Source organism: Procambarus clarkii, chromosome 76 (genome assembly GCF_040958095.1).
Source record: "Procambarus clarkii isolate CNS0578487 chromosome 76, FALCON_Pclarkii_2.0, whole genome shotgun sequence".
In the NCBI taxonomy this organism is placed as follows: domain Eukaryota; kingdom Metazoa; phylum Arthropoda; class Malacostraca; order Decapoda; family Cambaridae; genus Procambarus; species Procambarus clarkii.
The window spans coordinates 20856287-20879468 of NC_091225.1; the positions used below are offsets into that span (position 1 = coordinate 20856287).

The 23182-nt window shown below is 37.6% G+C and overlaps 2 protein-coding genes across 4 annotated transcripts in view; one reads left to right on the forward strand and one right to left on the reverse strand.

Moving 5' to 3' along the window:
- Vha44 (V-type proton ATPase subunit Vha44) overlaps nt 1-23182 on the reverse strand; it is a 46826-nt gene that overhangs the window by 14048 nt on the left and 9596 nt on the right. Inside the window, exons 1-2 of one of the 2 annotated variants that reach the window (XM_045764010.2) lie at nt 5274-5400; nt 834-994 (exon numbers count right to left, since the gene is read on the reverse strand). In XM_045764010.2, the coding sequence (XP_045619966.1) occupies nt 834-971 (138 nt within the window). In that variant the 5' untranslated portion in view covers nt 972-994; nt 5274-5400. Of the gene's footprint in view, nt 1-833; nt 995-5273; nt 5401-23182 lie in introns of those variants that run through there. The other variant, XM_069313714.1, reaches the window with a different exon arrangement.
- Nucleotides 5579-22005, forward strand: LOC123771464 (rhomboid-related protein 4). 2 transcript variants are annotated; one of them, XM_045764011.2, is made up of 8 exons: nt 5579-5690; nt 9279-9437; nt 10224-10411; nt 10547-10686; nt 12635-12793; nt 15536-15685; nt 20012-20113; nt 20647-22005. In XM_045764011.2, exons 2-8 carry the CDS (start codon nt 9321-9323, stop codon nt 20718-20720), a joined length of 930 nt encoding a protein of 309 aa, XP_045619967.2. In that variant the 5' UTR covers nt 5579-5690; nt 9279-9320; the 3' UTR covers nt 20721-22005. The 2 variants fall into 2 exon arrangements, with proteins under 2 accessions (XP_045619967.2, XP_069169816.1); XM_069313715.1 differs by lacking the exon at nt 5579-5690 and adding an exon at nt 8227-8354 and having other exon boundaries at nt 20647-20874.

Genomic DNA, 23182 nt, shown 5'->3' on the forward strand with positions numbered 1-23182 from the left:
AGTCAATCCTCCCCAGCCAGGATACGAACCCAAGCCAAATTACTCGTGAAGTGAGTGTATTACCACTGTGCCACAGGGACTGATATTTCTAGTTTTTTAATGTCTCTTACTGAGGCAATACTGTCTGCTTAGTATGATATGAAGCTGTCATTTATATTTTTGCAAATGTCTGATAAGAGGATGAGAGAGCACAGGAGCATGGACAGTACCTTAGGCTACACAGCTTTACACTGTGCTTAGTCGTTATTTTGTTTGGCTTATTATTAATCTTTTTGACAGGCTTTTTGTCAGGAAATTAAATATCCATTAGCCCATTCGCATAGATTTTTTATTAGTCTGGCAGACGCACTACCCCAGGCGACAAACTGAAGGCTACCATTTTTATTACCCCTGGGACCTTCGTTTCTGAAAAATGACATTGCAGACCATCTGCAAATGACTTTGAAATACGACAAAATTAGAGAAAACTATTTATGTTCTGCAACTTTGTATTTCTTACACATGTGGAAAATAATAATTGTTGGGTAAACTCAGATTTTGTTTGGCTCATGCACAACCACACTTGTGACTCACGTAATCTTTGACAAAGATAATTTCCAGTCCTACATATCTTACAAGTTGAGCAATCAAACACCACATCTTACAACTTTAAATTAAATATACTACTACTGCATTTTTAAGTTTTTCAATGAGATGTTTTTATATCAATACACTTTTTAAATACAGTACAGTGCTGTACTGCACTTATATTTTTAATGTACTGTACTGTATATTATTTCAGTTACTTTATATTTTATCCACCAAATTAGAAAACAATTGAATTTATTCTTTACCTTGAGATCTGGAAGATGAAACTTATGATTAACACTTAATTGGTTTTGAACAGCTGTAAGATTGTTCAACTTCTCCCAAGTATGTTGACATGTCTTATCTCCTGGGGCAGAGATCAGCCAGTACTCTGTAAACGACATTTTGACAGGCTCCTCAAATTGATCTGAAAGATAAAAGTAAGCAATGTTAAATACACAATACATTGTTAATATTAGGTGCTAATGAACTAGATCCTGTATAGTGAACAAACAAGTTTTTAAACTTAAGTCATCAAGTAGTAACAAAATTTAGTTTAAGGTTATATACAGTGAATAATTAAATTTTCCTTTACTTTATAGCTGTGAAAGTTGACAGTACTCACCACACAAAAACAGTCTTTCACTGGTAAGAGCATGTTTTACCAAATGCCTCTAAAAAATATTTTTTTACACCCTGTAAGCACCTCCAAAGGATACCTGATCAACCAGGCTGTGACTCATACGTCAGGCTGCGAGCAGCCGCGTCCAACAGCCTGGTTGATCAGTCCGGCAACCAGGAGGCCTGGTCGACGACTGGGCCGCGGGGACGCTAAGCCCCGGAAGCACCTCAAGGTAACCAAGGTATCATTCATTCAGATATCTGAACTTTAAAATAGGAATTTGGGCCCTACAACTGCAGCCATTTGATTGCAGTTCCGGGGTTAAAAAAAAAAAAAATCTTTATTGACCACATCCAGAAAGTTTAGAAAATCAGTGCAAAATAAAGAGATGAGGTGTAAATAGTGGATTTGACCTGACATTCATCTACTGTACACCCACAGTCAGGATCCTTAACCATATTCTGGAATATTTCAATTTGAACTTGGGAAAAGAATGGCCCGGGTACCTGTCTGACTGGGTCGCACCATAACACCACAGACGGCATTCTGGTACAGAGTATCCGAGTGGATGTAAGTCATATCCCACACAAAGGCCTTGCGGCTGAGTGGACAGCGTTCGGGAGTCATAGTCCTAAGGGCCAAGGTTCAATTCCCGACTGAGGCCGAAACAAATGGGCAGAATTTCTTTCAACCTGATGCCCTGTTTGCCAAGCAGTAAATAGGTACCTGGGAGTTAGAAAGTGGCTACAGGCTGCTTCCTGGGGATGTATTCACCTAGTTGTGCTTGCAGGGGTTGAGCTCTGCCCTTTTGGCCTGCCTCTCAACTGTCAATCAATTGTTACTAACTTAATTTTTTCACACACACACGAGAGAAAGATACCAGAGAGTATCAGAGAAAGATACCAGAGTGCCAGGAATGAATATGTCAGGATGAGAAGAGGCAGAAGGACAATACAAAAATGACATCGCAAGCAAGGAAAAGACTCAACCTAAATTGCTGCACAGTCACATCAGGAGAAAAACAACAGTAAAGGATCAGTAATGGACGTAATGTAAATTACGCAAATTAAGTAAAGGACGTAATGAAATTAAGGATAGGGGCAGAAGGATTCACTACAAATGACAAGGATGTGTGCGAGGAACTGAATAAGAAATTTCAGGAGGTCTTAGAGCAAGGAGAAATTCCAGAGGTAACAGAGGGAATAGTTAACCAGGAACCACTAGAAGAGTTTGAGATTACCAGTGGGGAAGTAAGGAAGTTTTTACTAGAGTTGTGCTAAAGGATGTGAGTTATGAAGTAAGGATGTGATAAAGTGATAAAGGCTATAGGCCCATATGGAATCTCCCCTTGGATACTAAAGGAAGGAGCAGAAGCACTGTGCCTGCCACTCTCCATAGAGCATAACAAATCAATGGCAATAGGGGAACTGCCAGAAATTTGGAAAGCTGCTACTGTAGTCCCGATATAAAAGAAAGGGAATAGGCAGGAGGCACTGAACTACAGGCCAGTGTTTCTAACCTGCATACCATGCAAGCTGATGGAGAAGATTGTGCGAAGAAAACCAGTGGAACATTTGAAGCGAAAGAACTTTGTAACACAGCATCAACATGTTCAGGGATGGCAAGTCCTGCCTCACAGGGTTAATTGAATTCTACAACCAGGCAACAAAAATCAGGCAAGAAAAAGAGGGGTGGGCAGACTGCATATTTTTGGATTGCCAGAAAGCCTTTGATACAGTACCACACAAGAGGCTAGTGAAAATGCTGGAGATGCAGGCTGGAGTGAAAGGGAAGGTACTCCATTGGATAAGGCAGTACCTAAGCAACGAAAGACAATGAGTCACTGTGAGGGGTGAGGTCTCAGATTGGCGAGACGTTACAAGTGGAGTCCCGCAGGGGTCAGTCCTTGGACCTATTCTGCTATTCTGTTTTTCATATACGTAAATGATCTCCCAGAGGGTATAGACTCGTTTCTTTCAATCTTTGCTGATGATGCTAAAATTATGAGGATTGAAACAGAGGATGATAGGAGGAGGCTACAAGATAACTTATACAGATTGAATGAATGGTCCAATAAATGGCTGCTAAAGTTCAACTCGAGTAAATGCAAAGTAATGAAACTAGGCGGTGGAAACAGGAGGCTAGACACGGGATACAGAATAGGAAATGAAGTACTTCATGAAACTAACAGAAAGATCTAGGAGTTGATATCACACCAAACCTGTCTCCTGAAGCCCACATAAAAAGAATTACATCTGCACCATATGCGAGGCTGGCTAACATCAGAACAGCCTTCAGGAACCTGTGTAAGAAATCATTCAGACTCTTGTATACCACATATGTAAGACCAATCCTGGAGTATGCGGCCCCAGCATGGAGCCCGTACCTTGTTAAACACAAGACGAAGCTGGAAAAAATTCCGAGGTATGCCACTGGACTAGTCCCAGAACTAAGAGGCTCAACCCCCGCAAGTACAAATAGATGAGTACAAATAGGTGAGTACACAGCCAGGAAGCAGCCCGTAACAGCTGTCTAACTCCCAGGTGCCTATTTACTGCTAGGTGAACAGGTGCATCAAGGTGAAAGAAACTCTGCCCATTTGTCTCTGCCAGCGCCAGGAGTCAAACCCGGACTACAGGATTATGAGTCTCGCACACTGTTCATACAGCTACCAGACCCTCCCCCGTGTGTTAGAGAGAAATCTGTGTGTGTGAGCTAGAGAGAAATATAATGTTGTAGACATAATAGAGGAAAAATAGATGGTCAGAAAGGCAGGGGTTCAAAAGCTAATAGCTTAATTCTGCAGACATAAATAGTAAATACAAGACGGTATGCCAACAGATTTTACTACTTAATTTAACCTTTCCCAAGCCATCCTATCAGAAAACCAGGTCAGAAAAGTCAGGACAATAAAAATATCAAGCAATCAGAAAAAGTTTTGTCGAACTGTGTTGAGAACGATTTGACCATACATCATGTGAGTGGGTATCAGGCTAATTTCCCAAATTCCAATTGACTTCTAGCTAGCCACTCTCCTGGACAAGTTGGGATATGTATAAATTTATTTATGTAAATTGAAGCTAGACAAGTTATTAGTATGGTTGGCTTCGTTCTAGACTTGCATTCGAGAATTTCCAGGCAGGACAAAAATGATTGGGCCCATTTCCTTTCACCTAATATGTCTGTTTACATAGCAGTAAATAGATACCTGGGGGTTAGGCAACTGTTGTCGGGGTTGCATCCTGGGGAGGGTACCTTGGGGGAGGGGGGGAACCTTGATATAAGCCTAAAGCAGCATTTTTAACCAGGGTTCAGCGGAACCCCAAGGTAACCAGGGATTTTGCACGAGTGATAAATAGGTCAATTCTGATCATACACAAATGTATTTGAGTCATTTTTGTTTTTAATTTTTCTCATTTAACCTGTATAAGTAGCAAAGACAGAAATCGTTTCCATTCAGTTGACAATGAAATCCGTGTGTTTACCAAAATGAATTTGGTAAACCAGGAATTATTTCCTGAAATTTACCTGGAATTATTTCAAGGCTACAAAGCTTGAGAAACATTGGCCTAACGTACATATATAAATAAATATATAGTCTTCCTGTCCCTGACAAAAACGATTAAATAGGTCAACGTGCCATGAAATAATTGATAAGGAATTAAGCACCTACGTTCAACTAAAATTAAAATACCTACCCGGGGGAACATTATACCAGGCTTGTACTACATCTTTACACAAATCTTATATAATTTTCATACCACCTTAAACACCCCATACCAAGTATAAGAAATAAATTGTTTCAATCAAATTTCTTGAAAACGTGAAATTGATGTTAACTCAATTATGTGAAGCATAAATGACAACTGTAATTCAGTCTGCCTTCAAGATTTTAACTGGGCATAATGTGAATTAACCTTTGAGTGACAAATACCATTTTATTGAGTAATTTCTTCATCTTATGGATCAGATTAAAATTATAACAATTATCAATTTAGTTTCACGTGAAAGTCATCAGGTCAAATAGGAAGTAACACTAATTCCACATGTTTTCTGGTGTTTATGAGTGACAACCGAGGCCTACCTTTCCTAATATGTGTAGAAATATACAGAACAGGTCGAGGAGAAGGTAGTGACAGCTCGCCTCAGTTCGATCCCATCACATGATCTGCCAGAGCCATCTACCGGCCCTCTCCACACTAATTCATGACGTCACTCACCGCCAAACTCAAATATTTACCCTTATTACGCCTCTGCTCCCGGTTTATATGTTACCAAACCCTACACTTTAAGACTCTGTGGTTACAAAGAGTTATTTAGTTATATTAGCTGGATGAAATGAGGTTTAATTCAGGGTTGATAAATGGATTAGTGAACCCGTGTCGAAGCGAGATTGCCATCATCGCCGGGATGTAAACAAACAGTGAGAGACACGACACTGTAAACTGCACCAAGAGGAAGAGGACTCACGACAGAGTCTGGAGCAGGCAGTTCTCGTCAGGTATTATAAGGAAAGCGACACCCCATAAGACCTCATCTAACATATTACACCAACTGCACACCAACTCGATCATAAATCTTTTAAACGAATGCTGGTCACTAAGAAATACTCCTTCACAGTGGGAGTCTTGCATCATCCCACCCCCCCCGTCTCCTTCCTTAGGGTAGGAAATAACTCAAACCTACTTGCTTCATACAGACTTGTCTCTGTACTATCATGGCTCAGCAAAGTTAGAAAAAATCGTAAATACCCACCAATATTGATACCTTGAGCACAACATACTCATACAGTCATAACACCATTTCAAGCTGGTTTGAGACCTCAATGTTCCGTTATCGACCAAATATTTGTCCTTGCACATTATATCTTCACGTATTTGAAAACAAAAAGAATGTATATTGGCCTTTACATAGCTCTCAAGGGAATCTTCTACAGCATTTCAAGCACAAATGCTGTTAGTGTGATTATGCTGAACATGTTGAATAGAGAAGTGACATCCAAGAAGTGAAGCTGTTGATATATAAACATATCTAAGTGGATGGTATTGCTAACAAAATCTTACTAGCTAAATTTGCATGATGGACATATATGAAAAATTTCTTACCTGGGTAAAATCCTAACTTAGCTGACATGCTAAACACCAACCCAGTTCACCTCTTGGCATATGCCAACAATCTGTCCGTGTACTATAACACCTTGCATGCTTACTTAACATCCAAAATACAAAAATGTCTTGAACGTCTTACTGACTGGACATGGAAATAAATGTGGGTTTCAAGTCATCATTGATAAAACCTCTCAAATCTCACACAAAAATTCATCAAAAGCCCACCTAAGCCAAAAACAATATTTCTATCCTCCATGAATGAGAAGTTCAGATGAGAACACATGTAGTATACTGTACCATTAAATGCATTCACTCCAATTCCTTACCCGTAAAACCTACATTATGCATATTGTGTAAAATCCAGCACTCAATGAAAGTTGCACAACAGGTAGTGACAGCAGTCAAAAAAGTTAACCAAACACTTGGAATAATCAAGCGTACCATTAACTTCTAGGAAAAGAAGGTAGTGATTCAATTGTGTAAATCTCTAGTGCACCCCCCATTTGGATTACTGTATCCAAGCATGGAGACCACATCTTCAGAAGGACTTCATCTTTAGCTGCTCTGGAAAAAGTGCAACACCGGGCAACAAAAATAATTCCAGAACCAAGTCACCTCGTGTATCAGGAACCGTTGAGGGCCACAGGGCTAACAACACTGCAAACCAGGAATGAGAGGGTGAATTTTATTGAAACTTAAAATACTTAACAATTCTGAGAATGTTGATCCAAAAAATTTCTTCAAAAGGTCAGGTATAACAAACAAGGAGCAGTGGTTTCAAGCTCAACAAACCACAATGTATGACTGAGAATAGGAGATGCTTTTTCACCCACAGGGTTATTAACCTATGAAACCGCCAACCCGCCGAAGCCGTAAATGCCAAAAAAAACTGTTAACCTTTAGAGTACAGCTGGAAAAAATCAAGGCAAATGGGAGGGACCTTCGAAAAGCTGCTGGCTTCCTGTCCTCGTCGACGCCACTAGTATTAGTGGCTCTCAGGCAAACAGATATAATATAAAACATATAGGTAATATAAAACAAGCTGTCCAAATAAGATTCTTCATTCTTTCAGCCCTAAAGAACACGATCATGGGAGGCTCATCACAAAATATGGCTCTACTTTATAACCTACATCCATAAGCAACTCAACTACTGCTGTCAAGCATATACATCTACAGTGACAACTCCAGAGCCTGGAAGTCATCCAAATAATACTGCCATGCAGTATTATTGAATGCTGGAGTCCAGCATTCCGAACCGTACCAAAACACAATTACTAAAGACCACCGCAATGCCACCATTTATAACGTATCTCTGGTGTATCACCACTGATACCACCACCAAGAGAGTTGTTACTAATTATGACTTAAAGTAACTTAAAACTACTTAATGCCGCCACCACCTTCACCTTAATGTTAATGAGTACTTTACAGTGACCGACCGGGTGGGGGGGGGTGAACATGGTCGCCTTCCACTATTCACTGGCAACTCTCTATGAATGAATAACAAAAGAATGGATACACCAGATGGACAATTTAGTAATATAATTTAATTAAGTTCAATATAAAAATCACAATCTATCTTCCCTATCAAGGCAATAGAATTATCAACACTTGTGATGTTAGAACATAAGGAACCAGTACTCACTCAAGATACTGCAGTGATGAAGCTTCCTTGTAGACACCAGATTGTCAATATCCCTCCCCTCTGATGCACAGCACTACACCCCAGACTCGTATGGACTGAGACACAGAACACAACTCTCCTCTCCCTCGATTGATTGATTGATTAAGATTAAGCCACCCAAAAGGTGGCACGGCATGAATAACCCGTAATCCTCTCCCTCTCTCATAAGGAGCTTTTACACCGTCTATCCCCAATTTTCCATTGAATGGACAGATTTGAATCTGGTAACAAGGGATAGCCTTTGAAACTACTCTAGGTGTGGTTTGGGTAATATTACCTCACCTCCCTATGAATGTCTCATAGGTCTACTCAAGTCACCTCAACAACTGTTATAATTGCATAAGGTTATGTTCATGAAAAAAAGCATGGAGGTAATTGTCAAAGTAATATTTTAGCCTGTTTTATTCCTCTTACCATATATCATCTCTTTCAGTACCTGCTTTTATGTATTTTGCTTGCAACTATCATCCTTCATGGTTTGCACATGGCCAGACTATCATTGAATATTAATCTTTGATCCACTATACCTTACACTAAATATTTCTGCTTGCATACCTCTTTCATATATGTCTCACAATGTTTTACATCTTTGCTGAATACTGTAGTTCAATTTCAGTAGCTTTAATTATATACTGTACTGTATTAATTTGTCTCATTCCATGTACACGTTTCGTCTCCACAGATTTGAGGTGGAATGATCATGCCATCACACTGTCCTTAACTTAAATCTTCAGTAATGTTTCTTCCTTGCATAATCTTTCATGAGGATCCAATAAAAAAAAAAATCACTACTGACCTAGTGCTTCACCTTCTTAGTCTTGCATTGAACCACATTTTGTGTTTATTCTATAGGGTAGAATAAAGCTAACCACTCCTCTCTCTTTGTAAATCATAATCTTATTTTTTCTAACATTTATCTTTAATGTTCTTTGTACATTGGTAAAATTCTGTATGTATATAATGGTTGCATTATAATACCAGGGTCCTACAGTCAGTTCACAACTGAAAAGTTCCAAGTTTGATTCCCTCTCCAGTAAAACAATGTTTCCTTTTACTTCATAAGGCATCACCTATTAGACCTGGAAACTGGCACTTTGGGTTTCACCACATTCCCCTTCAGAATCTGGATTTTGTTCCTACTAATCTGAATTTCAGAGGGAATATCTGACAGGTAGATTTGACCCATTGATTAAGAGGACTCCATTGTATGGAAGTGGAATTATGAAGAGTGTTGTGTATACTAACATTTTCTTAATTTAATATAAATTAATTTACAATACTTATTTTTACTCAAGCATTTCAGGAATCAAAACCAGCATTAGGTGTAAGAGGTAAAGATGGCTCGACAACGACGGCCAATGATTGGAATAGGACTGTTGCTCCTGGCCCATAAATTATATAGTGTTGGCATAAATACATTACCTCCTGTTACACTGCTTGCCATTGTTGGTCAGGTGAGATTATAATTTTATTGATTAGCAGGTTGCTTTACAAAAAAAAATATTAGCTCATGCAATTTTTTGTCACACTGTATTTTTAAAGTTAGTTACCTAAAAGATTTTATGCACAGGTTATTTTCATTTTTTTTTTTTTTTTTTTTGCTCCTTGTATGGTAGTTATGTAATATTTTCTGGTGATTGTATGCATGGTACTGTATTTATTATCTGCATCCAATTATCTGCATCAATTCCATTTTTATTTCAATGGGGACACACATCACCTGTCTTACACAGCTACATTTTTGGTATTAGATGTGGCCATCTTACATAAACATGTGTCCATATACAGGCAGCACTCAATTTGTGCAGGGACTAACTTTCCTATACATCCTGTGTACAGCTAAAACTGTACCAATTAAACTATTGAGCTGTACTAAAATGACTGGGATAGCTTCTTTTGGACCCTTGGGTTGGCAAGAGTGTTAACAGTTGAACTAGACAAGTGTGGACAAAGTTTGAATCAGAGTTGCAAATGTTGTCTAAGCAGTTGCTTGTTTTGGTGCCTTCTATCACTGGTAGTTTTCCCCTCGACTGTGTTTGATCTAAAATTCCCACCCCTATGCCTGTATTGAGGGGCCAGATACCTAGGCCTCTGGTAGGGATTTATGATTTGTTAGAGCTTGGTGTAATACCATTGTTTGGAGAACTGGAGGTTTGTAGCTCCAGGAGATATAGAGGGAATCTACCAGAAAAAGGCATCTCAGTGTCTTCAACACTGGATTTTTTTTTTTTTTTTTACAGACGTTGCTCTTCCTAGGAATTATAAATCCTCCGTGGGACCGCTATGATGTTTGCATAAGTGGAGAATCCATCCTTATTCATAAAGATTATCGTAGACTTGTATTATCTGCCATTGAACATGCTGATGATATCCACCTGTATTACAATATGGCATCGTTGATGCTTAAAGGTCGATCACTAGAGTTGAGGTAAGAATTTTTTGCTTGCTTCTCAATTTTTTAATGCTCTCTTGTCATTAATATAATTAGCATGGTTCCATTTATATACTGTATATGTAGTTCATATACCAGTAAGATATTCAGTTTTAAATCTTATCATTTCAGATATGGCTCTGTAAAATTTTGCATTCTCTTAGCAGTTTTTACAATAGCAACAAGTTTGACATATGTTGGCCTCGTTTGGGGAGCTACTGAAATTTTTGAAACTTATTCATATATGAGGCAGTGTGCCATTGGATTTTCAGGTGAGTTAAAGTTTAGCAATTTTATGATACCCTTCAGAAAATCAGTTGACCAGTCATGTGTGTAATTACCTAAATGTAGTTACAGTATGAGAGCTATGCTTGTTGTATGCTGTCTACCTAGTACTCTTTGCCATGTGATGCATTTGAAACTACTGACAATTTTGGCATCTGCTGTCTTCTCACCTAAATTGTTCAAACCATCCACAACTCTTTCTACACAGTTGTTTCCTTAGCTTAGGTCTTTTACCTATTCTTCTTGAAGTTGCAGGTTTGGAAAAGTCTTCACTATTAACTGTGTTGATTCCTGTTATTTTCTGTGTGGTGATTAAAATTCCTCTTTTTCTAGCTTTGGCACATTTAAAGCCTTCAGTCTCTGCTGCATATTCTATTAGATGGCATTTATTTACGTCGAGTTCCATCTGCCAAAGTTGCTCCATTTGCTCATTTAATTTTTATAAGTACCCAAGTGTAGTTACAGGATGAAAGCTATGCTCATGGTGTTCCATCTTCCCAGCACTCTTTGTCACATGACTCTTTGAAACTACTGCAGGTTTCGGCCTCCACCATCTTCTGACTTGTTCCAACTGTATCACTGCAAAATGAATTTTATTTTATTTATTTGGCAGCTTTGTTTAGTTAGCTTAAATCTTTGACCTATTATTATTGTATGGGCATACAAATGCTCACCTAGTTGTGCTTGCAGAGTCGAGTCTTTCGACTATCAGTAGCTCAGTTCAGCGACTTTTCATTAATTTGTCTTTTCATGTTTTACATTTAAAACTGTATCAAATTGGCTTTGACAACTTCCTCATCTAGTCCGTTTCACTCATTTATGACTCTTAGATAGAAAAAGTTATTTCCTGATATCTGTGACTCTTCTGTTAACAATATAAAATTATGTCCCCACATTCTACTGTTCCTCATTTTGAGCATTGCTTCTCTATCTACTCTGTCAATATCTCCTTAGTATCTTGTATATCATTATCCTGTCTGCCTTATTGTTTCTTGTCTCTGATGTAGTGAGGTCCAGTTTCCTCAGCCTTTCTTCATGACTCAGTCTGTTTAACCCTGGAACAAGCTAAGTTGCATATCTTTGCTGTATTGTTTCTAGTTGTTTTGTGTTTCTGTATGCAGGGGTTCCATGCTGGGGCAGCAAGCTAAAAAATGGTTCTCATTAAGGATATACTCATGATTTGTTGATATTGTAGACAATTATGTAAGTAGAATAATGTATGATTTGTACAATAATGTAGACAATTATGCAGCACTTGGAAAGGTTCTTTGTCCAAGTTTCTGAAGGACAACCAAATTTTTGGTATATGCTGTCATTGCTATTCTGCTGATTTGTGCCTTTGGTGTTAGATATCGAGTTATGTCTACTATTATTCTTTTTTCTGAAAGTTGAAAGTTGCATTCCCTTTATTACATACTGTATATGAGACCTTCCTGCTCCAATTCTTATCTTCATAATCTTCCATTTGACATGATTAAAGTCTAGTAGCCATTTCTCAGACCATTTCAAGATAAAAAAAAAAGTTACAATGTACTGTATTGCAGTCCTCAGTTCTGATTCTTCTTATTAGCTTATCATTGTCAGCAAATATTAATAAGAATGAACTTGCTTCCACTGTTAAATCTTTAACATCTATTGCATTAGGATGGGCTCTAGTGCAAACCCATAAGGTACTCTGTTTATTCTCTCTCTCCAGTTTGATATAGTAAGAGGAGAGATAAGTCTTTATCTCCTTCCTGAAAGGTATTCCTTTTCCCACTTTAATTATTAATTTTTCTCAATAATTCATTGTTGGGAGACAGGCAGCCAGTGTATATATACATGTTATACTGAAGGATCTTGATATAAGCCTATCTATTATCCATATTACCCTGCATTTATATTATTTAGTAATTTTTTAGTTAAACTTATCTTGTATTTTTTTTTTGTATCTAGGTGTACTCTTCGCATTAAAAGTTTTAACAACTCACTACGAGGGTGGTGCTTCTCATTATGTGCATGGAATTTTGGTGCCAACTAAGTATGCAGTGTGGGTAGAGCTTGTTATTATACAAGTTCTTGTGCCAAGAGCATCTTTTATTGGACACTTAGCTGGTAAGTACTGTATATTAAGACTGAACATAATTGGCATTAAAGATAGTTAATTTACACAGCTTACCCTTAATTTACATGGAAGATGCTTTCGGGAAATGGCAAGCAAGTCAAATCAACACAAATCAAATACACTAGTAATCTACTCCTGCCACAACCGGACAAGATATTTAAGTGGTGTCCACCAATAATGTAGACAATTTTCAAATAATGTGAGATTCTATAAGGTGAAGTTTGTGGTGGGTAATAGGGATGAGACGTGGGAGATGTCTGATATCTTGACAGTCACCGAGCTTGACTCGGCCAGAGCCTTTGTTCGAGGCAGCATTTTTCTTATGGTAGATTTGTTAATCTTATAAAATTGTCCAAGGAAGGGGACAGTGTTGTGGATCTTATGACTTTAAAGCAAACTTTGTAAGTTATTTAAAGTCAACATTACCTTCTATATTTTCATGTGGGTATCTTGGGATACAGGAGAGTTACAAATGTTTGTAAGGTGCTATGATGCAAGAAATTCAGAGAGTGCATTCTGTTATTGTTAAACAGATGCAATTGGGATACTCTTATGAATGGTGCAATGTAAACCATGCATTTTGAATTCATATGTGAAAATTTAGGGCCTACTAATAATTTTTCTTAAAATTTAGAAGTAATTTAATTGTATTTTTATTACTATCCAAAATACCTTACTTCCTCCTGAGAACTTCCCATCAGGTGGGGGTTTGGCCAGCACAAGTTTCTCCAGGGGCTCTATTACCACACAAGCATTTCTGAAGTCTTCCAAGCTCTCTAGCCCCTCACTTCCTACCCTTTCTTTCATATATTATTCTACTCGCTCCTCTATGATACTGATCATCTGTCTCTACCATTTGATTCCTTTATTTCCCCCTTGTACACCCTTCTCATTAAATGGTTCTCAAGCATTTTGTTAGTGTGTATTTGTAGGGGGCACCTGACAGCTGAGTGGACAGCGCTTCGGATTCGTAGTCCTGAAGTTCCGGGTTCGATCCCCGGTGGAGGCGGAGACAAATGGGCAAAATGTTTCTTTCACCCTGATGCCCCTGTTACCTAGCAGTAAATAGGCTGCTTCCTGGGGGTGGAGGCCTGGTCGAGGACCGGGCCGCAGGGACACTAAAGCCCCGAAATCATCTCAAGATAACCTCAAGATATGCCGCCTAAGTAGATTTTGTGTCGCCCATTTCACCATTCCACATTTTGTTGCCTCACTCCTTTAATTTCCTCAATGCTATACCCATCCCACATACAGTGAAAACCCATCATCTAAAGTCATTTTCCCAAATTCTTGGATTATCCAGACCTAGAACAGATGACAGCCCAGTCTGTCATTTCTGTTTTGTTTTATACATATTGTTTGTTTTTATATTTATATACAGTACATATATTTTTTGTTTGTTTTGTATTTTGTTTGGCGGGTGAGGCCAGCTTTTTAAAAGCTCTTTTTATAAGTTAGCTTTGGATGCTATTGACAGGGCCCTCCTATATATGGGGCATAAAATGTAAAGAAATGTCGTTTTCTGGGCATTTTATTCTGCCCTATTCCCCTCTTGCCTGTGGGAGATAGGGGCATTTCTGTTTGAGAGGTTCATGAATGAACTGGTTGGCCGGCAGGGACCTCGAGCAATCTGTACAGTAATCTAATTGCAGCCAGGCATATCATGGCTGCAACTAGACAGTTTACCCCATGGGTAACTAGATGGGGATGTTTACCCCATAGAAATTAATGTTTGCCCCTTTTTTCCTCAGGGTTACTAATTTCTTTCAAGTGATTGCTTAGTTTGTTGTGCTTATGCTTTCTGGCGAGTTTTTCTTGGTTTTGGGATGATCTCTGTTTCTGAAACTCCACTGACTTCAGAGGGAGCCAGATTCTGGTCCTGGCTCCCAGTAGGCTCAAGATGTATCTGTGACCTGGTGCAGTTACCTAAGGCTTACAACTGCAGTGTTGTAGCTGCAGAGTTATCGAGTTCACCAGAAAAAAAATGCTTCAATGCATTTATGCCTTATGAATTGGCCACTCAATTGCTTCCAAGTGATGCTTACAGTGGGTTTAGAGCTTAAACAAAATCTCATTCTCATTTGGATTGAGTAAGCTCTAATATTTCCTTTCCTCTATAGTCACCTGGTGTGGTTATTGAAAGGAGCACCACAATGATGAGGCATAAATGTTGAGTGGCCAGATCAGAAAGGAGCATTTCATCTAAACTCAAAAGCCTTGTTTTAACACTGAAATGTGCAGGCCCAAGGGTTTCTGGCTCATGCTTACAGGCTAAGATCTATTTTGCCACAGCTCATTTTAAACCATTCTGTGTGTTTTTTCCAGAACACCTACACCAATCATCTTACATCCAATTCTACTACAGGGTGCAAACAATAAAGGAATGATACTTTGTCTCTCCACCTTTCTCAAAATTTGAACCCGAACCCCTCTAGCAAAATGAGTGATAACCACTACAATATATTTGTTGAACACACATATCTTCACATACATATTACATGCATAGAACAATTCACGTAAGGATATGTACATCTACACAGGCCATTAAACACATACATAGTGTAATGTACAGCCAAGATTTGCTATCCTGATATATGCACAGTTTGAACAACCAAAATTTATGTACAGTATACCATGACATCTTTGGAGTCAACATGTGTGCACACACACACACACACACACACACACACACCTACATACTGTATATATGATTGCTTTTATTTTATTCACAGGTATATTGGTGGGAGTTGCTTATATTTCGGGGCCACTAAAATATCTAATTGATGGCATTTGTGGCTTGATACCAGTAATGGGACTTCGTGGATCATTTGCACCATCATATACCTACACACGGAGCACAGTTGGCTCAAATCCCTATCAAGGTAAAGATAATATATAGAAGAGTATAAATGATGAGTGTTTCTTCCCTCCTTTTATAAATGGATGCTAAATATTACATTTCTTTTGTAAACCAAAAAAAAAATTACAAAGTACAGTACAGGTAGTCTCCTATTACAACGGGTTACACCCTGAAAATTTTGTTCATGCAACATTTGTTTGAAGTGCAGAATGAGACTTTCCATAGATGCAATGCTATAAATGGGCATGCATTCCTAGATCTCCAAAAATGCTCAGAAAATCAATATTTTGGGGACATATAAAAAAAAATACAGCATGTTGCAGTATACTGTATACTTTGAATGATGGAGTTATTGTGCTCGTCAAAGTTTGCTGTTTTTGAAGAATTAAGAGGTCTAATTACATGAATAAATAAACCAAAATACATGTGTACTGCCATTTGAAATTTGTTACACGAGTAAACACCTCCCACCCTCTTTCCATCAGCAACCCAAGGATCCCACCCCACCCCCACCAACAGGGTAAACATGATCTGGTCTTGTTCAAATCATGCAAGTTTTTTGGGTTACTGAGGAGTCGTGAAAGGCGCCACTTTAACATTGTCATTTTCCCAGAAATATCACTCCCATAAAGACTCCCTGTATACACTCCCATCCCCACCCATGATACCCTCCCCCAATACTCTACAAACCCCACCCGAAACTGTCCCAATCCCTACCCGACACCCTTCCATATCCACCCACCTATCCCCACCCTCCCTCAACCAGTTCCTGGGTGGCCACTGAGGTTGAGACTGACTGACTTCACCTCACAGACTCCATGTCTTACCGAGATTGTCTAACTGAGAATGCCTGCTATACAGCAGCAATGACAGTGTAATTTTGTGAAGGAATAAACATAAGAATCATGTAGCCAATGGCTGTGGATGGCAAGTGTCAAGGAAAAGAACACAACTATTCCCCACCCTGGCACTAATTGTGCTAACACTTATATGTGAAATTACCTTGCTCTATTAGAACAGAGTGAAGAGGATTAGCTCTTTACCAATGGGATCACAGTACTGATGGCTGGAACAATGTAGGCTACAGTATTACACTAGTGGGTCATGTGGAAATAGATTTATATACTATACATCTAGTGGATGTAACACAAAAACGAGGACTTGGGAGGCTGGTTGGATGAATGAGTGTTCGTGTAATGGGTGTTGGTATAACACAGACCTCTCGTAGTAGCAATAGATGTATTGGCTTATATGCAATTTATCTTATATGAAATTAAGAGAAAGTAAATTCAATTGTGAGAAAAATGTGCAAAGCTGAGGAAAGCATTTGAATGATGAATAATTTGTGTGACTAATGACAGAATACAAAAAGATTTACAATAGTGCAGATAAAAGTTTGATTGGGCAGATGGATTGTAAAATATTGATTGAAAGAACAACTGAAGAATGTCATTTTGAATATGTTAATGAAATATTGTAGAATACACGTACAGTATATAGATACTCTATACTGTATAGGTTATGTAAGAAGGAGGGCTTAAAGTCCATAGTATGTGTAGAGACTTTCTAACTAAAGAATAAGATTAAGTGGAGACGAGTCCATTAAACCAAGTGTTTAATTGTGAAGCAGTTGGGCACAGTACTATAATAATCTTGTGATTCATAGTTTTATAAATATATGGATTTGTTGTAATTTCATGAAAAGTTAATATGTAGGTGCATAATTATCAAGATGTTTTTAAAAAGTGTTGTTCTATTAGATTGCTTTCAATACAATATAATAATGTACAGATTCAGTATAGGTAACCAGTGGTTTAGGAACTAGTCTACTTTTGACTTGATTGATATGGGGTTGTGCCATACAATATTATCACTCAAGGTACCTGGGCACATGTGGTGACATGGCATTCAGAGTGGTGAATTTCACTCTGTGTTGAGGGGTACAGGCTTGCACCTGATCAAATCTATGCAGCTGGTGAAGAGGACAAGTTGACTAGTTTATTAGTTACCAGGAAGGAATTTATAAAACAAAAATTGAAGCCAAACAAGTCCCCAGGGTCTACCTGTTGATTCCAAGGACCAATGTTCTCACAACCTGGTCTCTGACCAGGCATCCTGGTTAGTGGTCTGGTCAACCAGGTTGTTTGACGTGGCCGCTTGCAGCCTGACACACTAGTTACAGCCTGGTTGATCAGGTATCATTGGAAGGTGTTTCTCTCTTTTTGAACACAGAGGTTGGCCAGTTATGCCCCTTATGTGTAGTGGGAGAGTGTTGAAAACTCTTGACCCTTAGATGTTGTTGAGTTCTCTCTCAGCATGCCTATTGCACCTTTACTTATCAATGGAGCTATTTTGCACATCCTGCCATGGCTTATGGTCTCATGTGGTTTTATTTCTGTAAGCAGATTTCAAACAACAACTAATGATTTCCAAGACAAAGTATTTGCAGGGTGCTTAAAGAATGTAAATTTCTTAGTGAGCCCTTGTCTTGCATATTTAATAAAGCATTAAGAGTCAAGCTGAGTGCTGGAGTTGTGGAGAGTTGCAAATATGGCACTGAAGGAAATAGACCACTTGTGTAAAACTATCATCCAATTAGATCTATTGTAGGAAAATGGGTTGAATCAATTATTGCACAAGCTATCTCTTCACATCTTGAAAAAATGGATTAATCAATGATTCATAACATGATGTTACTAAGGGCCACTCATATTTAACAAATCTACTTTCATTATTCTCCAGTATATTTCAAGCAGTTTATAGTGGGAAAGATTGCAAGCTTCTATATCTTGATTTTAGCAAGATCTTTGATACTGTGCTTCACAAGAGACTCATTAAACAACCCATTCTCAAACAAAGTCCATTCTCCAGCGGTCGACCTCAGAAGTATTCATCAATTTTAACATGCTGTTCATTCAAAATGGGAATTTTCTCAAATATAAATTAATATTATTATGTATTAGCATATTGTGCATATTTAGGCATTGGTTAGGTTAGGTGTTTAGGTTCTGTTGCCGATTATTTGTATTTGTAGTACGTGGGTGAAGCATTTACAGCGTTGTGGTTTGAACAAAAGTTGTCAGCGAAGCACTTGTTCTGGAAGTGTTCAGATGTCATCAGTTGTGAGTCGTATGTAAACCGTTTTTCAATCATAAACAGGGGTTTTGGCAAGTGCATGGAATGGACCTTGGCTTTTTTATTGCAGCCCGTCTACATAAATAAAGTCAGAGGACCATGGTATTGGTTCTTTGCTTCAGGGCCCAGTTGTCTCGGGTGGTAAAGTTTAGCCAGCCTGCTGTTTATCCATGGGTTCATGACATCCATGAATTTTTTTTTGTTTAACATTTTCTATGCCATATTTGGGCTCATTATTTTTGGTACTAAGTGTGTTTCAGCACCTCAGTACCTAGTCAATGTTCCCCAGGCACTCGTTCTGGATACGAGTGGCTTTGGGTTGGTTGACCTAGCATTGAATCCCTATGAAATTACTGCCGTCTCTACCCTGCTTCCCAAGTACTACTACTACTACTATTCCTTCTCTGAATGTAATGAAATGCCTTTCTGGTGGGTCCTTCAGATGCTATTTGTTCCTGCCTTGTCCTCTCTTTTCTGTAGTGTTTGGTGGTTGTTGCTCAAGCAGTGCATGAATAGCTGGGGTGGCTGGCTGGGACTCTTGGGTCACTAGGGGCTGCCAGTTGGAGTGGTGCTAACTGATGATTGGACCCAGACATGGAGTGTGTGCATAGTGTGCAATCGGGGTTGCAATTGTCGTACAAACATTGTTTGCTTCACACTGCATTTCTGGTCTCGTCTGGTAATTTTGTATCCCCGAACTCTCATGTGCCTTTATTAAGGAGAGGGGTCAGATTCTGGTCTCTGGTAGGTGCTCATGATTCATCAAAACCTGGTGTGGCACTCTAGGTTTGTGACTTCAAATGGGTAGCTTGTAAAGCCACTGTGGAACCCACTAGAAAGAGGCATTTCATTGCTGCTGTATTTAATTTGTACTGGTGTTATGTAATTTGATCCAAATGCAATGATAAGGCTAAGTTAAGAGCCTGTCAAGTATGCAAATTGGCTAAAGCCATGCACAATATACTGAACCAAGGCTTGTTACACTACACAAAATAACTTGACATAATATGGGTTATTAAAATTATTATTATAAATTATGATGTGTTATTATAAACTTTTAAAGTTTATTCCATCTATTTGCTTCCTTAAGTCTTTTATGCACTATTTTGTCTGCAAATTGCCCTTTTATGACATTTCATATTATAATATTCAATATTTATACCGAAATGAAAAATTATTACGTACCTCTTCAGATCATCAATAATTTTTCCAGATTCACCACCAGAATATTCAAGACAGAATTATGGGTGGAATGTTAATGGCTCTTATACACAAACAGAGCAATCTTCACAAGGGAACCAGTTCAATGAAAATGGTAAGAAAACAAGATATATTACATTAGTTGATCTTGTGATTTTCTTATGTAGGGTGGTTTAAATGTTTAAAGCAGCGTTTCTCAACCATTTTACCCTTGAAATACAATAATTTCCATGTTTCAAGGAATGTCACTGCACAAATAATATATATATATAATATATATTTATTAATCACAAAAGGTAAACATTGATAATGTTCTCAAGGAACCCCAGTTAAGAAATGCTGGTCTAAAGCATTATGCAAGCTCCCGAAGCATGTCTAGTTCAAATAATGAAGGAACCCTTCTTTACATTTTTTACTTTTGTCTATTTTTGTAATAAACTTGTTTTATGTTAATGGAATATCAAAATTACATTGCAGTAAAAAAAAATATATGGTATTGTATTACTACACATAATTCAAGTGTAGTATTGCTCATAATGCAACTACTGTATAAATTTGCAAGATTATAGGAATACAAAGTATTATAAAGAATTTTGTAATACTTTGTTTTCCTAATTATAATCATTTCTAAAGTAATCTTTATTTCAGATCAATTTCGAACGTATCCTGCACAACCTACTGTAGAAGAGCTTCGGCAGCACAGAATAAATCGATTTCTGTAATGAGTTGTCAGTGAAGACTAATAATTTTGGCAGAAGCCATTATTTCCTCTTGGACATTTTTTTCCTAAGTACTAACATAATAACATTTAAGGTCATGAAAAATATAAATTATAATGTTGTATTGAGGATTTGTTGGATTAATTTTTTCTCAAATTAATCTCGTATTGAATTGTTAATGAGTATACATACAACTACTCTACTTGTGATGGCACAAGTACAGTACTGCCATGATAGTCAGTGCTAAAGTTTATTTAGTGTATGCAAGAAGGTATATATACACTGTTTATCTGAATATTTGAGGAATTGCTAATACATTTTACTTTGTCTTTACTCTTGCGGGGGTTTCTGTTCTCTCCTCACATATGTAGTTACTAAACCACTAGACAACATTTTCATGGTGAAGGGTTACAGGTTAAAACTAAAGAAACTAGTTCAAGTAGGGTTGATTCCTTAAAAGTGATTAATTTACGAGGGCCAAGCTGAAATTACAGCCACAGACCCACTTTTGGTTAATCTCGGCTTGCAAGTTCCATAATACAAATCATGTTCAATTAGAGGTTGAATACACAAATGATACTTGACAAAGCATCTAGTTATCTATCTTTCTTAAGCATTCAAAGTTGTATCCTAAGGTATATAAAATTATAAACTAAAGGAAATGGTTTGTTTATTCTCTGTCAACATGAACATCTTATCACAGAAACAGCCGCTACAATATTTTCATATTAAGGTATAAAATGCGTGATATAACTCGACACTCATACAAAAACTTGTATACACTTTCCATGTTAAATTTTACAAAATGTATGAAATGATTAAAATGTCATGAAATATGTCATGTTGCAGAGTACCGTACACTGTATATGAAATATATGCGTTCCTCCTCAAGCCATCAATAAAGTACTATACTGTAGTACAGACTGTTCATGTAACTGGAGGAGTAAGATCCACCAATCACATTGCAATAAACATCCGACCCACAAATTTGAACATTAAAGAATTGATGTTTCAGTCTGTCCTGGGCTATAATCGAGTCGTGTAATCTAATTTTCAGTCACTATTGAGAGTTATTGTCTGCACTATACAATACTTGTATTAACAATAATATTACAACGTACTCACAAAAAAAAAATTAATTCTTAAGCTCTACTGTATTACAATAAAGATATTCCCACTGAATAAAGATATTCTCATGCTTGGAGACTAATGCTGACAATTTTAATTTTGCTGACATTAGTTTTATAGTACAGATTCTGCAAATATATTTTTTGTTTAATAATAATAATACTTTAATTGTACATACACCATAGTAGTAATACATGCCTAAAGCTTCAACTGCATACTCAACCTTTTCTTCTGTATTCGGTAAGAGTTCCGTATGGCTAACAATAAATGCATTACTTTTATTTTAGCACAAGTTCGAATAATTATAAGTCTTCGAGAACTACAAACCCTGTATTTGTATACATCACTGAATATAAAACAAGAGAAAAGCAATTAAACTTGAACCTTATGATGAAAACATAATGAGCAAAGTAACGAAAACTACCTTTAGTTTTAAAACATAATGACTTAATATGATAATACTGCCCATAAGTAGATTAAAGAGAGACTTCAAAATTGTCAGATATATACTGTACTTCGAGATTATCATCACACCACTAATAGACACCGATCAATGACTAGGGAACCTGTACAATAAGTCCTTATTAGCCTCTATGGCTGCTTGATGTAAACCACATTTTGGCCCTAGTGGATCATGTACTGTTGGGAAAGGAAAAGGACTTGAATCATCTGAACTGGACCAATTGTCTATCAGGGCCCTTAGTCATTGACCCCATAGCCTGGCACAACTCTTCTTTCCAGCCAAATTGGTTAAAAATCTGAATATACTGTACACTCAAAATGTTGGCTATACAATACACTGTTTCCAATATTGTAATTATCAAGAGAAGCACTAAGCTTTCCAATGCAGTAAAGCAAAAAAAATATCTGAAATCATTAGGGCCCAACAAATTCTGCATTTAATACTGTAAACTTACAAAGATAAATTGAATTATTATTAATTTACTCACCAATAAAAAGACAAATGCTGTACATAGTGAGATAGTGATAGGAAGCCTGTTAGGCTAACTGAGGTCCCCCTAAGCCAACTACTGATTTTGTCTAGGATGTAACCTATAACAATTGCATAAATTTAAGGTACCAATTTACTGCCAAGTGAACAGATGCATCAGGTGTAAGGAAACATGTTCAAATGTCTGTGATGAGGAATCTAGCCTGGGTTCATTTGGTTGTGAATCAGCTGCCCTACAACTTACAAATATCTGTCTTTGCATCTGCACATATTAAGCTCATCGAAGTTAATTATACAGTACAGTACTGATAAAATGGAAGAAATTTTGAAGTTTTAATTGAAAACAAATGTTAAATACTTTTGAAATCAAGCTGACAGTGGTACC